This window comes from Rhinopithecus bieti, unplaced genomic scaffold, assembly GCF_001698545.2.
Source record: "Rhinopithecus bieti isolate Rb0 unplaced genomic scaffold, ASM169854v2 scaffold_4709, whole genome shotgun sequence".
NCBI classification, from domain to species: Eukaryota; Metazoa; Chordata; class Mammalia; order Primates; family Cercopithecidae; genus Rhinopithecus; species Rhinopithecus bieti.
Window position 1 is genome coordinate 1,707,969 of NW_016805139.1, and position 18,652 is coordinate 1,726,620.

The window sequence follows — 18,652 nt, forward strand, 5'->3', positions numbered from 1 at the left end:
AAAAAAAAAAAAAAAAAAAAAAAAAAGTACAGGACCAGACGGATTCACAGCAGAATTCTACTAGACATTCAAAGAAGAATTGGTACCAGTCCTATTGACACTATTCCACAAGATAAAGAGGGAACCCTCCCTAATTCATTCTATGAAGCCAGTATCACCCTCATACCAAAACCAGGAAAGGATATAATCAAAAAAGAAAACTGCAGACCAATATTCCTGATGAACATAGATACTAAAATCATTAACAAAATAGTAGCTAACTGAATCTAACAATGTATCAAAAAGATAATCCACCATGATCAAATGGGTTTCATACAAGGGATGCAGGGATAGTTTAACATATGCAAGTCAATAAATGTGATACAGCACATACACAGAATTAAGAACCAAAATCACATGATCATCTCAATAGATGCAGAAAAAGCATTCAACAAAATCTAGCATCCCTTTATCATTAAAACTCTCAACAAAACTGGTACACAAAGGACATCTATGACAATAAAATGTCATAATGTAACAATGTAATAAAAGTAATAAAAGTCATCTATGACAAACCTACAGCCAACATAATACTGAATGGGGAAAAGTTGAAAGTATTCCCTCTGAGAACTGGAACAAGATAAGGATGCCCGCTCTCATCACTCCTCTTCAACATAATACTGGAAGTCCTTGCCAGAGCAATCAGACAAGAGGAAGAAATAAAGGGCATCCAAATCATTAAAGAGGAAGTCAAATGGTTGCTGTTTGCTGATGATATGAACATTTACCTAGAAAACCCTAAAGACTCTTCCAGAAAGCTCTTAGAACTCGTAAAAGAATTCAGCAAACTTTCTGGATACAAAATTCATGTACACAAATCAGTACCTCTTCTATACACTGACAGTGACCAAACTGAGAATCAAATCAAGAACTCAATCCCTTTGACAATAGCTGCAAAAACAACAAAAACAAAACAAAACAAAACAAAACAAACAAAAAAAATCCACAAAACTCAGGAATATACCTAACCAAGGAAGTGACATACCTCTACAAGGAAAACTACAAAACACTGCTGAAAGAAATCATAGATGACACAAACAAATGGAAACACATCCAATGCTCATGGATGGGTAGAATCAATATTGTAAAAATGACCATACTTCCAAAAGCAATCTACAAATTCAATGCAATTTCCATCAAAATACCACTATCATTCTTCACAGAATTAGAAAAAACAATGATAAAATTCATATGGAACCAGAAAAGAGCCCACATAGCCAAAGCAGGACTAAGCCAAAACAAACAAACAAACAAAAACAAACAAAACAACCAACCAATCAAACAACAACAACAACAAAAACAAAAAAACCCAACCAAATCAGGAGGCATCACATTACCTGATTTCAAACTACAAGGCCATAGTCACCAAGACAGCATGGTACTGGTATAAAAATAGACACAGTGACCAATGGAACAGAATAGAGAATCCAGAAATAAACCCAAGTACTTACAGCCAACTGATCTTCGACAAGCAAACAAAAACATAAAATGGGGAAAGGACACCCTTTTCTTTTTCTTCTTTTTAAAACTGAATTTTATTTTTTTAACTATACTTTAAGTTCTGGGGTACATGTGCACAAAGTGCAGGTTTGTTACATAGGTATACATTTGCCATGTTGGTGTGCTGCACCCATCAACTTGTCATTTACATTAGGTATTTCTCCTAATGCTATCCCTTCCCCAGCCCCCTAACCCCCAACAGGCCCTGGTGTGTGATGTTTCCCTTCCGTGTCCGTGTGTTCTCATTGTTCAACTCCCACTTATGAGTGAGAACATGTGGTGTTTGATTTTTGTCTTCTTGTGTTGTGTTACTTTGCTGAGAATGATGGTTTCCGTTTCATCCATGTCCTGGCAAGGACATGAACTTCATCCTTTTATAGGCTGCATAGTTTCCTTGGTGTATATGCTGCCAATTTTCTTTATCCAGTCTATCATTGATGGATTTGGGTTGTTCCAAGACTTTACTTGTGACAGTGCTCAATAACATACAGTGTATGTGTCTTTATGTAGAATGATTTTTATCCTTTGCGTTATACCCAGTAATGGATGTGGTCAAATAGTATTTCTAGTTCTAGATCCTTGAGGAGTTGCCACACCGTCTTCCACAATGGTTGAACTAATTTACACTCCAACCAACTGTGTAAAAGTGTTCCTATTTCTCCACATCTTCTCCAGCATCTGTTGTTTCCTGACTCTTTAATGATTGACATTCTAACTGGCTTTAGATGGTATCTCATTGTGGTTTTGATTTGCATTTCTCTGATGACCAGTGATGATGAACATTTCTTCATAATTTTGTTGGCTGTATAAATGTCTTCTTTTGAGAAGTGAAGGACACCTTTTTCAACAAATGGTGCTAGGATAATTGGTTAGCCACATGTAGGAGAATGAAACTAGATCCTCATCTCTCACCATATACAAGAATCAATTGCAGGTGGATTAAGGACTTAAATATAAAGCCTGAAACTATAAAAACTCTAGAAGATAACATTGGAGAAACCCTTCTATACATTGAGTAAGGCAAGGATTCCAACACCAAGAACCCAAAAGCAAATGCAATAAAAACAAAGATAAATTGCTGGTACTTAATTAAGCTAAAGAGCTTTTGCACGGCAAAAGAAACAGTCAGCAGAGTAAACAGACAACTTACAGAGTGGGAGAAAATCTTCACAATCTATACATTTGACAAAGGATGTATATCCAGAATCTACAATGAACTCAAACAAATCAACAAGAACAAACAATTCCATCAAAAAGTGGGCTAAGGACATGAATAGCCAATTCTCAAAAGATGATATACCATTTGATCCAGCAATCTCACTATTGAGTATCTACCCAGAGGAAAAGAAGTCATTATATGAAAAAGACACTTGCACATGCATGTTTATAGCAGCACAATTCACAACTGCAAAAACATGTAACCAACCCAAATGCCCATCAATCAATGAGTGGATAAAGAAACTGTGGTAAATATATATATATATTTATTTATATATATATTATTATATATATACACACACACACACGATGGAATACTACTCAGTCATAAAGAGGAATGAATTAATGGTATTTGCAGCCACGTGGATGAGATTGGAGACTATTATTCTAAGCGAAGTAACTCAGGAATGGAAAATCAAACATCCTATGTTCTCACTCATAGGTGGAAGCTAAGCTATGAGGATGCAAAGGTGTAAGAATGTCACAATGAACTTTGGAGACTCACAGTGAAAGGATGAGAAGGAGGCGAGGGATAAAAGACTACCAATAGGGTGCAGTGTATACTGCTTGGGTGATGGGTGCACCAAAATCTCACAAATCACCACAAAAGAACTTACTCATGTAACCAAAAACCACCTGTTCCCCAATAACTTATGGAAAAATAATCACTGGGGAACACTGTATAGTAATAACAGTCATTTTCTCATAAAGACAAAACAAAACCCCATGAAAATCAACAACAACAAAAAAAGCTACTTCTCTACCAACTGTTTCCTAAATCCTTATTCTGTTCATCTTTATTCACAGAATGTATCAATACCTGAAATGATATTGTATATTGATTAAATTGTTTATTGTTTGCCTTCCCAACTAGAAAGTAAATTACACGTGGGTTGGGACTTTATCTTACTGCTGAATCCAAGCACCTTCTACAGTGATTGGCATACAGTAGTTACTCAATATATATTTATCGAATAAAGGAATGAAAGCCCTATGGGTGGGATAAGGACTCTGCTCTCTTGTTTTGCAGCCCAGAAATACTGATGGAAGGTTTTTGTAAGCAAAGTACATAATGTGATCAGAGTGGTGCTTTTAGAAACTGAAATTATGGCAGCAAATGTACAGGAGAGATTGAAATAGGAAGAAATGAGAGGTGCAGAGACCAGTTAAGACACTGTGAGAGTGGAGAGTAAAGAGAAGTGTTTAGGAAGTTCAATAGAAATAAATTTATTGATTGAGGTAAAAGGAAAGACTAAGTCAACAGTGACTTGAAAATTTCAAGTGGGAAGATGGTTGCATCATAAATAAAAGTATTATAATGAAAAAGAGAAAGTTTTGGAGCAAAGGTGAAGAGTTTAGTTTTGCAAATAATGGTTTTTCAAATGTCAGTATGACTAATGCAGAAATGTCTAGCAGGAAACTGAGAATGAGAGCTTGAGTACTGAGACAGAAATTTGGTTTGGCGTGAGATTTGGGTTTTAGAATCAGTAACAGGGTGATTGTTACAGCTATGTGCATAACTGAGATTACAAAAGGTACACAGAAGGGGTCCAGGGACACCTCAAGAAATACAGACATTTAAGGAGTGGAAGGGAAAGGAAAGTCAGAGAAGAATGTCTTTGGATATCATGTTTTTCAAGTTTTTCAAAAGTAGAACAATCGGGAAAAGGTTATATAAATGGAAACTCAATAGAGAATGGGGAGTTTCACAAAAGAACAGGTAATCCCTGATGTCACAGCCTAATAGAAAACAAGGACAATGAGGCTGGGCACGGTGACTCATGCCCGTAATCTCAGCACTTTGGGAGGCTGAGGCAGGTGGACCACCTGAGGCCAGGAGTTTGAGACCAGCCTGGCCAACATGGTGAAACTCCATCTCTACTAAAAATACAAAACTAGCTGGGTGTGGTGGTGCATGCCTGTAATCCCAACTACTCAGGAGGGTGAGGCAGGAGAACTGATTGAACCTAGGAGGTGGAGGTTGCAGTGAGCCAAGATCACACCACTGCACTCCAGCCTGGACAACAAGAGCAAAACTCCATCTGGAAAAAAAAAAAAAAAAAAAGAAAACAAGGACAATGAGCATTGAGAAAAGAGACTGAATATGGTGGAGATAGGTGGTCACTGGCAATCACTGAGAAAGTGTTTGCTCTGGTCATGCCACCTTACCTGGGCTTTGAAAGAGGGGGAAGAATTCGGAAGCAGAAATAATAAAGAAGGAGACAAACTCTATGATGCCAGACCTCTCAGAAGCATTCAGCTCAGCCGGCCACCCCTTTCTGGAAGCACTCTTCTCTTTACTTCCAGGGTTTTCTCTTTATATCCTTGGTGGCTCTTTTTCTGTGGCTCCTCTTACCCTTTTCAACCTTTGGACACTGGATTTTTAAGGTTTTGTTCTAGGTCTTTTTCTTCTTTTAAAGATTGTATTCTTCTTAGACTTTCCTTTCTTTTCTATCCCCTCTTTCTTCTCTCTTTCCAGGTGATCTTAAATGTTCTCATAGATTTAAAAGCCACTTTTATGCTAAATACGCCAAATTTATACCTCTAGGCCAGGACACTTCTGAGTTCCCAATTCACATATCTGCAGTTGACAGTTTCATTTAGATGTCACACAGTCATTTAAACTTAATGTATCTAAAACAGAACTCTTATTTCTACCAAATATATTCCTTCCTGTCTTAACCAAGAGCTCCACCAATCTATCCACTTGCTCATGTCAGAAGCCTCAGAATCATCCTAATTATTCATTTCCCTCATCCCCCCCACAGAATCTATCAGCAAGTCCTGTTGATTCCATCTCCTTAAGTTTTTGCAAATTCACCCCCCTTACTCTGTCTTTGCTGCCACCATGGTAGACCAGGCTGCTACAGTAGTCTCTTAATTGCTCTCTCTGCTTTCGCTTTTGCTTTCCTCTAGTTCCTTCTTCATATACCTGCAAGGGGTATCATTTTCTTATTTCCATCTAAAAATCCTTTAATGGCTAGCTGTTGAATTCAAAATAAATTCTAAGCTACTAATTAAGCCATCTCCGCCTACCTAAGATCATCTTGATTTTACCCTTGCTCACTGCACTTTAATGACAGTGGCCTTTCGGCCCCTCAAACAAGCCAGGATCTTTCTACCTCAGGGCCTTTGCACAAGCTGTTCCCTCAGCTGGAATTGCCATTTCCCTCACTCTTCCCAGGGCTCCTTTTCATCCTTCAGGTCTTATCCAAAATAGTTCCTCACTGAAGAGGGCTTCTCTACCTATCTTCAGTAGGGTCTCTGATTACTCTTTATTTCAGCTCCTTGTTTCTTAATAACATTAACATGAGTGCTAGTGTGTTGTATTTTTCTTTGGGTAGGGATTCTTATTTCCTTAACTAGAAAGTGGAACCTCAGCTTACTCTTTATTTCCCTAACATCTAGCATAATGCTTGCCACAAAGTGAGAGAAACTCACTAAATATTTAGTAAATAAATGAATAATACTTTCAAGAACATTGGCAACAACTGGAGTGAGATGCAGAGGGCAAGAACTCCCAGGAATCTCTGACTTGAGAGGAGGCTTTCCAGGATGTACTTGTGCATGTATGCAGAGAGGGTGAGACCGAAGAGGGAAGAGGGGGGCAGCTTCCTGACAGGGTAAAGTACCCAAAAAGGAATCAGGTTAAGGGCACAGTTGGAGGGGTTAGCCCAGGCAGTGTGAAAGGACAGTGCCTCCATGGTGGGGGTATGATGTGGCCTCAGTATGAGTGGAGGGAAGGATTAGGAATGCTTACGTCCGTCCTTTCAATTATAGACAAGGAGAAGGTGCGATCATGTGTGGGGAGTCAGAGGCTTGGAATAGGCAAAAAGACATGGGCTGTGAAGGTCTGAGAAGGGGTCAAGGACAGGTTAATAAGAGGTTTGCTGGTTGGAAGAACTCATCCAATGTCAGAGAGAGGGAATTTGTAGTAGAACTTTACAGGAGCCAAATTAATCTAATGTTACCAGCAGTATTAATATGGGATTCTCAAAAGAATTCCTTGAGAATGCAGAAAAAAATTCCCAGGTCAATTTTATTCTTAATCTTTATATATGTGGGACAGATATTAATCTACTATACTTTTTCCAAAAAATAGCTTAATCTTTTTACATCAGTTTATTAATAATAATAGACTGAAGGAGAACTTTCATGGTTTGGTCACAGCAAAAATGTTACATTTCATGGTTTGCTTTGCTTTTCATTCCAATAATACATTTGCTTGGCCCAGCGCTCTCAGAGTGGGTTTTAAGCCACTGACTTTAACTCTAAAGAATGGGACATGGCCAAGTGACAATGTGCTCAGTGTTTCATCCTGAGTAAAAAAGAGTGCCTACTTTCTTTCATTCTGAATTTAGGGTTGCCCCTTTCTCCTACAGGGGTGGTTTGTGGGGGTGAATAGAAGGTTGTGAAATCTGAGAACAGCACTCTGGAGTTCCTCTGGGGGTGAGCAAAGACTCTGCCCACTTTCTCCCTACACTCTGGTTCAGGCTTCCAGGATGATCACATTTCACTGAGTGCAAGGGACCTGAATAGCCAGCAACTGAACCCCCAGCCTCAATAACTTTCTCCACTCTGATTTCGAAGCAGCTAGGGATGTTTCCTGGTTGAAAGCTTAGGGGCCTTTTGTTGCCAGTTTAGGTTTGGGAAGGACCTGGCAACAGGGTGGCAGTTTTGTCCCCCTCTATGCCAGAGAGGGAGTTGGTGTGGGTTTTCTTTGTTTCTTGCCTGGAGAATGCATGCATCATTTCCCTTCTGTGGAGGCAAAGAGGACACCTGGGCTTCATGATGTGAACAGAAAGGTAGCACCAGACATAAAATTACGAATCCTTTAAGGTGTGCTTACAATAAAAAGATGTGAATCTTCTCCAGGTATTTACCCTGACCCATCTGCTTACTCTGGCTTTGATATTCTAAGTCAAGGACCAGCTACATTTGATAAAACCATCTTTAGATGAGTGCTGCATAGATATTCATTGATGTTTTTGGACTTTCAGGTCAAGCTGCCCTTGAAGTACCAGTGAGTCTCCTTGGAACTGTACAACTACATTATGTTTCTTTTCTTTTCCTAGCACTTGGGAGGCCCTGCTAATGTTTATCAGCTGATCCTTTGTACATGAACTGAGTAGCAGAAGCCCTCTTGGTGCTTATTCTCCCATGCTTGTGCTAAATAACAAACCTCTTTCTGCCTTCCAAAAATGTTGTGACTCTTTTCACTGGTAGAACCCAGTAACGATTAGTTTCATTTAGGTTCAGGGTCAGAGAAAGGCAGGCCCACACAAGAACCCAAAAGCATCAGTTCTTCAGAATAACTGGGGAGATTCTGGAATAGCAGCATATTTCAGAGAACCTGGAGAGGCTGCATATGTGATCTTTAGGGGCTTGGCGGAAATCACACCTAGACTTCACAATTGAATTGGGTGATGAGGCAGTCAGTCCGTTTTATAGAAACACTCCTCACAGATCTTCAAGAACCCAGCAGCATCCTGATGGCACGGCATGGAAAGATGACTTATTTGATTGTATCTCATCATCTCTGTATTGCAGATGCTTACAAACCGCATACCTCAGTGACTCCCAGGCAGAAGGGCAGGTGGCTATTATTACTTACGGTATACAGTTAACACAGTAATGTGGGCCGAATGAAGTTAAAGAGCCAGAGCTGATTTTGGAAAAAATGGATTACAGCTATAATGAAAAACAAATAAATAAGACACTCTCTTTATACTGTCTTTAGACTGGGAATCCAACATTAAATAAATAATTTAGTTGCTCCTTTGAAGATAATTCCATCACACTCCACTCCCTTTGTTGTGTAATTCTCTGCCAGTTCTACATGTGCATATGGCATTAGGTTGCAAGGGTTGAGCTCCATGGGTGATGGTGCTGGAATCAAACCCAGTGACTCTGTTCATCTTGGGTGAACCATGAGGATGCTTCACGACTACATATGGGCTGGGTGGGTGGGGATGACAGGGATTGGGTGGGTTTGGGATGACAGAAAGAACTAAAGTGTGGTCGGTTAATGGGTTCTTTTGTACTAATATATTTTGATACTTCCTGAGTCAAAGCATTTAATTCTCTTCTAATATATACAGTGTTAAAAGTGAATCACAATACATCAGACTTTTACTCTGCATAGCAAATGTGTTGCAAGGGAATTAGTAGAACCATAAAGCAGTTGAATCAATGTAAAATAAATGTTCTTATGAGAGAGCCTTGTTATTCTCTGTGGGTGAGATAACTTTTTGATATTATATATTAATGCATGAGAATACACAGAGAAGTCTTCTTAATTGAAACGTCTATGATGGCTACTTGGTTGCTTAGTCAGAAATTTGACTAATGCAGATAATCACAAAGAGACTTACGTGTTGCATATTTTATTTTAGCCTAAAGCACATAAATACAATATTCTTGATGAAGAATGTGTTCTGCAGTTGGGGTTCTGCCTTATCTTTTTTGCATAAATCTCACTCATAATGCATCATTTACTTTCCTTAATTTTAGTATTTTTTAAAATTACATTTTTTTTTTTTTTAGTGGCACATAAACTCAACTTTTGTGGGAGCTATCTGAGGACAGAGTCCTAGATATTTAAGATTTTTTCCCCCACATAGTTGTGTGTTCACCCCTGATTTTAAAGTATTTTTAGTATTTTAGTATATTTAGTATTTTGCATTTATCAAGCTTTTCTAAAGCATTCTATTTTCATAAACCATCCATCTTTCTTTCTGTACCATATGTCATCAGTTTATGCAATAATATAAAATTAAACCATGCCATTATAATTACAAATACAACTGGCATAAAAAGGTTTGGGAATGGGATGGGTGCAGTGGCTCACGCCTGTAATCCCAGCACTTTGGGAGGCCAAGGCAGACAGACTGCTTGAACCCAGGAGTTTGAGACCAGCCTGGGCAACATGGTGAGACTCCTTTTCTTCAAAAAATTAGTGAAAAATTAGCTGGGCATGGTGGCACGTGCCTGGGGTCCCAGATACTCAGAAGGCCGAGGCGGGAGGGCTGCTCGAACCTGGGAGGTTGAGGCTGCAGCGAGCCATAATTGCACCAATGCACTGCAACCTGTGTGACAGAGTGAGACCCTGTCTTGAAAAAAAAAAAAAAAAAAAAAGTTTGGTAATGAACATGTTGACTCTTTGCAAGCATTCAAACAATGTTAAGAACAGAATTCTGTGGATACTAAAGATCATTTCGTGCTCTGCAAGCCTCAGTATATTTTGTGGGAGTTAGGAGTGTTGGTTAATCTGGCCAGTCAGTGAAGAGGAAATAAGTTCTGAGAGCTTCTACTCTATTCTAAAACAAATACAATATTTACATAAGTGGGCAAGTAAACTAAATAGCGTTTTGTGAGCTTTGATTTCCCACACACGCAAGCGTGACATTTTGCTTACATATATGTGTGTGTAAGAGATAAGAAGCAGGGGAATAGGAGAGATGGACCTTTATGTCGCAATATTGGACATAATTCCATTTTTTGCCTCATTCCAGAGCTTGTAAGAAATATGCTGGTGAACATGCACTGGATAGATTACATTTTATTACAAAATTTGTGACTCATACTCATGACTTTTAGTATGATCTTTATAATATCATAGGTAAGGTCATGAAGTTTTGAATTTACTTTTTAAAATTAAAAAATAAATTATAAGTGACAAAAATGCCTACCATCTCTTTCAGTAAAGTTCTAGGCAGAGTAGTATTCTCCTTAAGTGATAAGCTGCCATTTCTTGCCACAATTCTTGACCTGAGGTAGAAGCTGGCAGCTGCCTTTTCGGGCTGCAGGGTAACAAGACGGATGAGACTCTGGGCAGGGATGGCCTGCTTTGCCCTGCTACCTCCCCACAGCTGGCCTCAGGAATCCCTGGTATTTTGTGCCATCTCTTCAGTTGGACCATTTACTTGAACGTGTCTTGCAGATAGAAACAGCTTAGATATATTTTGGCCCTTATGTTTCCTATGCTCAAATACAGTCACACAGGTGAAAGAAAATACGTTCTGAAAATCTGTGGGTTGGAAATGTTGGCATAAAGTTGTAATTATGTTAGCAAAATCTGAGGTGGAGTGCGGGCATCTTCCTGTGTTTAGCATTCAAGAATTCTTCCTCAGAAATAATACTGAAAAACAAATGAAAACTCTGGTCTAGACTTTCTTGATTTTTTTTTTTTTTTAATGAGATGGCTGAGGCTATGGTCAGATTATAATTTAAGACACTGGTTAGGCTAAAGTGTTTTTTCTTTTCAATAGCAGAATGAATTCCAAATCAGGAGATTTAAATCCTTCTTTCTTTCAGGCAACAAATCAACAAATATTTATTGACCTGATTTTGAAGATACAATTATGTTTCTAGTATACCTATGTAGATTAGTTTATAGCTAATGTGTTCATGTGAACTATATACTGTTGGTAGATTTCCATGGCACGGTATAATTCTCCATAAGGGAATTTTTTTTTTTTTTGAGGCAGGGTCTCACTCTATCACCCAGACTGGAGTGCAGTGGCACGATCTTGGCTCACTGCAACCTCCACCTCCTCGGTTCAAGCAATTCTCCTGCCTCAGCCTCCCAAGTAGCTGGAACTACTTACTTGAAACTTCTGTGATGGCTACTTGGTTGCTTTGCCATAATGCATTGGCAATAAGAATTAATTATTAACTTTAATATGCCAGCATTAATTCAGGAAACATCAGCTTAGATGATGTTGCAGAAACATTTTGTAATGGTAAACCCAATATGAGACATGTATACTATATACATGCCACCATGCCCAACTAATTTTTGTATTTTTAGTAGAGACGGGGTTTCACCACGTTGGCCAGGTTGGTCTCCAACTCTTGACCCCAAGTGATCCACCCGCCTCAGCCTCCCAAAGTGCTGGGATTACTGGCGTGAGCCACAGTGCCCAGCCCATAAAGGAGTCTTTTAAGGAAAGGTGATTCACCTAGTATCAGATAGTAGGTGGTCATAGAAATTGTGCAGTCAATTTTGAAATTTAGTCGCCTTGAACTAGTAGGTCAGAACTAGTAGGTACATCTTCAAACAGAATCTCCTGTGGTGGTGGCATCATAAAATTTGGGTTCCGCTGTGGCAGGTAGCTCAGAGCACTAGCATTCCATCTTGTTTATTCAGACGGTGGTGTAACAACAGTAATGACTACCATTTACCTAGTGCTTGATAAAGCACATCTACATGTCCTAGTCTCATTTTATACAGATAGCAACTTTGTGTTTGGGGGATATCTCAGTTTTACAGAGATGTTAATGAATGCTTAATAACACACCTCCATGAAATCATAATGTTAGGGCCAGAACCCAGGTCTCTTGACTCCAATTTTTCTATTCTTTACAAAACAGCATGTGCTCAATGCTGATAGAATAATAATAACTGATAAAAAGTGCCCAGAGGCATGTGTGAGATAACATTATTGAAGAAATACTCTGTCATCAATGCTACTTTAGATTCTCATTAAGAAAGAGTTCCCCCAAAGAGGCGTATGATAATCTACTTCACAAATCCATGCCAATAGGTTGGCATGGAACTTGTAGATGCTCATAATAGTTTGAATGTTTTGGTGGGTAGAGGCTGGGGTATGTGTGTCTCCATTTTTGCTTGGTAACTGATAATATTCTTGAATAGTTAGGAGCTAGTATGTTGTTCCTTTCACGGCCAAGTAAAGTTTTGATACCATCAGATAATGCATTGGTAGCAAGAAGTAATTATTAACTTTAACATGCCAGCATTAATTCAGGAAACATCAGCTTAGATGATGTTGTAGAAATGTTTTGTAATGGTAAACCCAATGTAAGAAGAGTTGATTCTCTGAAGGGTCCTGGTACTATCAGGACAAGAGTATCAGTGTTTATTCCAAAAATTTACACAATTTCTTACTCTTAGATTTTACAGGAGGATGAAACTCAAGGCATATATTTGGGATGTACAACATGTTGAGTGCACAGTATGCTATATACATAGAACCATCCATATGGTTTGCTTCTAGAAAGACTGTAAGATTTTTCTGCATGAATTCTCAGACTAACTCTGGCTGACATAAAATTCTTCTACATCCCTGAAATACTCACTTCAAGCACAGGGTCTTAGGTGAAGTCTGTATTCAGATGCTTACTCAAGAGTAGATTTATACTATCTGCTGCTGTATGCATCTTTTAAAAATAAAACCCCACAACACTATCTTCATCACAGTAAGAGCAGTAAATAGAAGGAGGACAAACTGGCCTTCAAGAAGAGGTTATTATTAGGAAAAATTACTTCAGGAAAATCTGATCTGAAGTTATTTCAAAATAAATCTAAAGCAGATCAAAAGGAGAAACATAATAACAGGAAGGATTTAATAACAGAAAATAACTCCAGGGAAACCCACTCTTAAATTATTTCAGAAGAAATCTGGAACAACTAAAAATGAGAACATTAACAATAGAAAACGATAATAAATGGAGCTCCACCAGCAATCAGAAGATCCCCTTTTCCAGTAGCTCCCAGTGCCTCAGCTACTGGAGCTACTTCCCTTTTCCATTTTCTGCCATCAATGCAACTTTAGTTGCCACATCAGAACCCAGGATATCTTTTCATCACAACCTCCAATTCCCAAGCCTCTTCTGTGTTCAAACTGTGGGTCTGCATCAAAACACATAGCTCTTTTTTTCTTCCTTTTGTATTAAAGGTGCTTTCATTTAACTTCCACAGCAACGATGTCTACACAAACAGCAGCTATAATATTTGATTGGGCACTTGCTATGTTCTTGGTACCAGGTCTTTTATATCTATTTCACTTACTCAATGAGCTAGTTTCACTAATATGAAACTGCTTTCAGGGATCACAGTTCTTTGAATTGTTACTGGCTGGCTTGGAGCAGCACTGATCCCACCATGATAGCCCTCCAAAAGCTGATCTAGGGGACAGATCTCACTATCTTAACAGAAGCAGTTCCATAGTGAGTATTGAAAATTCACTGGCACAGCGTATCTGTAGAACAAAATCTATATTTTGATACTTATTGTTGATACTGTGGGCTCTTTTAATATAGGGGATTTCCTTTTTTCATTGCAGTGTAACATTTAGAAATACTCTCACTTAGGATGCTGTCATTTCCTTATTTATTCTGGATACTTCCATAGTTATTAAGGTTTCCATTAAGTGCAACATGGGCAATTTTAACTAAGAAATACCCAACCATAATTTTCAAACCAAATTAATCAAAACGAAGGTCTTGATTAATGTATAAATAAAAGGTATAGGAGTCTAAATTTATTTTATTTCCCACTAGGAATCTAGAATATGTTCTTCTTAAAATGAATAGAAACAATGAGCTCTCTTGTTTGTTTGCTTTTTCTCTTTTTAGGTTTCAGACAATTTCATTAATGAGTCCGTTAATATCAACAAACCTGCTATGGACCAATAAGGCCTTAAAAAATTCTTCGAAGTTTGACATCTTATAAGATTTTTACTCTCATATTCAAGACTAGATTTTTTAAAAAAATAGAAACATAATTAGGCCATTCAGAAACCTGTTAAGTACGGGTTAAATGTCTAAATGTCAGTCAAATTAGCACAACTGAAAGGGAAATCAATGAAAATGTTTCTTCCCCCGAAAGTCACAGAAATGACCTTTGAAAACCTGCTGTGTGGGTTATTCTGGCAAAAGAAACAAACTGGTGACTAACTGAGAGGTATATTAAGAGTTTCCCACACACTGTTTAACACACAATACAGCAATTCTTTTTCGTAATAAGGAGAAAAGGAAGACTAATAAAAAGAAGGATAATAAGCTGCCAGGTGAAACTCACCAACAACTGCATCTCAATGGGAAAAGGGGCACCTGGGTGCCTCAGTAAGTTAAATATATTAGAATTATCCAAGAGAAGCAAAATTAAACTTGAATTCAAACCATTGCTTTGAAGGCTGGGATGATAAACTGTCTTCCCCTTACTGGCAAGAAAACCTCCTGTTTTCTCAGTTTACAGTTTATCCCATCATGAGTCATAGATTTTCATTTGCTCTCTACATATAAAAAGTATTTTAAGAATGTCAGATGACTGCTCTCTTTCAAGTTTCCACTCTTCTTTCAAAATGCCCATTATTGCTTGTGAATAGTGAAGAGCAGCCGGAAACCACATTATTAAACCAACAGAATCCTTTGAAACCAATGGCATAATCTTGTAGACATTTACTCAGATAACCTAAGAAAAAAATTCCAATCTTTAGGTGAATGTATTTCTGATTTTTATTCATTTTGTTGCTGCTGTGCAATCAACAAATACAACAAGTTCTGCTTAATACAGCCCTGACAAATTGTCCTCATCTCTGACAAATGTTCTGGGTCTTGCTGATGAGCTTTTGATGAGTAGTGGAACAATGCAAGAATTGGTAACTTAAATCTGTGCTTCACTAAACAAACAAAAAGCTTATCATTGCTTAAATCACAGCTTAAGAAAATGATATATTTTTATTTTGGCAACAATCTAGAACTCAAGAAATACTAAAGGTGGTTTAAAAGAGAACTTAAGGGTTTTTTTGGACCAAAATGATATGGACATTCGTTAGACAAGCATTTATAATCTACCTCCCAGGTTCAAATGATCCTCTCACCTCAGCCTCCCAAGTAGCTGGGACTACAGGAGCGTGCCACCACACCTGGCTAATTTTTGTATTTTATGTAGAGATGGTGTCTTGGCATGTTGCCCAGGCTGGTCTCAAACGCCTGAGCTCGAGCAATTGGCCCACCTTGGCCTCCCAAAGTGCTTGGATTACAGGCGTGAGCCACCATGCTTGGCTATAATTATTTTCATATAACTCCTCTTTGGAATACATTAAAGGAATAAAATAAAAATAAATGTATAAAATAAAAGAAATGTATAAATTACATTTCTTTTATGTCACTCCTATATCCCGTGACATTCTTATTAGGGCACAAGTTCCAATGACTGTTTTATAAATTCTTTACAATGCAGGGAAAATTTTTGCTTCAGTGGAAAACTATGCGTTGTTCAGAGTACACCCTTCCAGGTTTTTGGATTCTGATTTTACGGGGCTCTGCTCTTTTCATAGTCTTTGAGCTATTTTACAACTCTGTAAGTTGTTGATAACTGGTAGCAATGCGAAATAATTATTACCTATGGACATGTAAATTAATTCTGCCTAGTGGAGGCTGAACTGACTTCCCTCCCACACTGCGGAAGGAGCCAGTTTTGCCTCTATTTGCACATTGATTTCAGTATTCCTGATCTTTAAATGTTTCTGTTCTTTGGATAGTGCTTTGAACTGGTTTTAACATCTTACTGGTTTCTTCATTAATAACGACTTAAATTTTAAAAATGAGTTAAATGAATGTTTAGCATGTGTTCATTTTCTATCTTTGTGAGAATCATGATTTTACTTTATTTATTTGGAAAATTATTCTTTAATAACAATTTAAAGAAAAGTAGGTTTTAAGAGGAAAGTTTTGAAATTAGGTGACTATAATCTCTGATCTCACAGATGGTTACCAGTCTTCTTTTCATTTCTTTGTGCTGTCATTTTATTCACAGCTTTTCATTCATTTTTTAACCCTGGATAAACTTTTAAAGAGTGGAAAATCAATGCAACAATCGATAATTTAAATTTGTGCTCCACAAAGTTAAAACAGATAAACTATCAATGTTTTAAATCACCATTTAAAAAATGATATATATTTATATATTTTATGTATTTTTAATTTTGGCAACAATCTAGCACTCAAGAAATATTAATGATGGTTTACAAGATAACTTAGTTGGCCCAGAAAGATGTGGAAAGCCTTTAGACAATAATAAGTAGTATGTATTTTCCATATAACTCTGTTTTGCAAGTGGATATTTTTATTGAGACCATCCATAGGAACCATTACATTGTATTAAAAAAAAAAATTTCACAACATGCAATAAATAAAAACATATTTGTATACTTACTGTGCCCCACCAGAGAGCATCTGCATATGTAGAAAACTCTTTATTGGCATCCTTTTCCACCAGATAGACAAGGAAAGATGAAAAAATAAGAACCAAAAATCCTATGTACCAAGCTGTGATTAATTCCTAGGTATAAAAGGAATGAAAGATTTTTAGAGGTGGGAAATCTTTGAAAAAGGAAAAAATAATTCTATGATGATTCTATTCACTTTACTACTTCTTGGATGTTTATGATGGCTTTTCAATAATCCGTTGCACATCATGTCCCAAAATTGTTTTAACCAATTTTTGCAATGACTAAGTTTGCTTGTGATAGGTTTATTAAATATTACAGCGATCAATGAAAAAGTTTCAAAAATTGTTTTTTAAACTCAGAGAGCAAATCTTACCTTGCTGTGAGCGTAAACCACGGAACCCAGTAATTTCCAAGTGCCTCCCCTTCGGTCCATGCGCACCATGCGGAGGATCTGTAGGAAACGGAGACTTCTGAGTGCAGACGTGGCAAAAATATTACCCTGAGTTTTTGCAGAAACAACTGCTATTGAAGCGATAAGAACAATGGTATCTGAAAGAAACAGGTCCAAACAGCCATAATTAGCACGACCAGGAATTTTTATTTACCAAAACAATATTTTCAAAAAGTTCACTTTGACCTGTTTAAGGCACAAATAAACAGATCTCGATCCCCAGCTGCAGAGTGAAAAGGCAGAGAATGGGGCCTACCTGTTGCTGTAGTTCTGACCCTTTGGCCATTCTGTGCTTTACCTATGCAATTTTGAACAACGTATTATTTAACCTTCAACAGATTGGACAATGGGTTCAAAAAACCTAAGGTTTCAGGGAACGTTAAGACTTTGGGGCAACCTTTCACAATGTCTCTGGTTTCATCCTTTTTCCTGTGGCAAAAGGAGCTCCTGCCTCAGCCCCCAACACCACGGCTTCTGGGTGGTGTGACAGAGGCATCTAAATGTGTCCAGCCATAAAAGTGCCATGAGATATAATCATTTCTCTTGTTTTCCTGCTAAATAAGTTTGCATTTCCTTTTCCCCAAAATTCCCTAATGTGGCACCTGCAACTTTGCATATTGTTTAACAAAGGCCTCAACTAAGCTGAATACGCTATGCTTCTTGTATAGCGTATTCCTTAGACCTGGTTCGCCAAGTATGTGTAAGTTTGCTGCATAATTAAATAATATTACATTTGTTATAATAGGGTATGTAAGTATAAACACTGTGTATTGCAAGGGAATGAATACTTGATGTTTGACATATTGACATTTGACTGAAAAAATCTACCTTTTGTAAGCAAAAAAGAGAAAAGAGCATCTAATGAAAGCATAGAAAAGACAAAAGAGAACTTAATCACTCCACAAGTAAATATCTGAGTGATGGGAAGTAGGCTTTGAAGTGGGATAAGTGAAGTGGCGATGAATGGCCTCCTGAGGCAATTTTAATAAAATTTAGCTTGACTTTAACATCCTCAAATACAATTTCCTTCCTGCTCCAAGTGGGTTGTGTATGACTGGGCTTCCACACTCCAAAGAGGAGTTCCATTTCAAGGGTGTCACATTTGTAATGTTTCTGTCACCCTCTGGATTAACTGCCGTATGAGTGAGTATTCCTCATTCAGCTCATCCTTCTCCCTGCACTGAGAAAGGTCTGGTCTCCTGGTGTGGACTTAGAAGATCTTCTGAGCCTCTCTGCTGGTGCCCCTTTTTGGGTCAGTGCTTTGAGAGAAAGAATTGGCAGTGCAACTTTCAGCTGAAGGGCTTTTTCTTTTCTTTTCTTTTCTTTTCTTTTCTTTTCTTTTCTTTTCTTTTCTTCCCTCCCTCCCTCCCTCCCTCCCTCCCTCCCTCCCTGCCTTCCTTCTTTCCTTCCTTCCTTCCTTCCTTCCTTCCTTCCTTCCTTCCTTCCCTCTCTCCCTCCCTCCTTT

The 18,652-nt window shown here is 38.0% G+C and overlaps 1 protein-coding gene across 3 annotated transcripts in view; it reads right to left on the bottom strand.

Annotated features, from left to right (window-relative positions):
- The window catches only part of KCNQ5 (potassium voltage-gated channel subfamily Q member 5), a 599,695-nt gene that overhangs the window by 121,384 nt on the left and 459,659 nt on the right, over window positions 1-18,652 (bottom strand). For all 3 annotated transcript variants that reach the window (XM_017871350.1, XM_017871349.1, XM_017871351.1), the window contains exons 4-5: window positions 17,110-17,285; window positions 16,721-16,846 (exon numbers count right to left, since the gene is read on the bottom strand). In XM_017871350.1, the coding sequence (XP_017726839.1) occupies window positions 16,721-16,846; window positions 17,110-17,285 (302 nt within the window). The remainder of the gene's footprint in view (window positions 1-16,720; window positions 16,847-17,109; window positions 17,286-18,652) is intronic.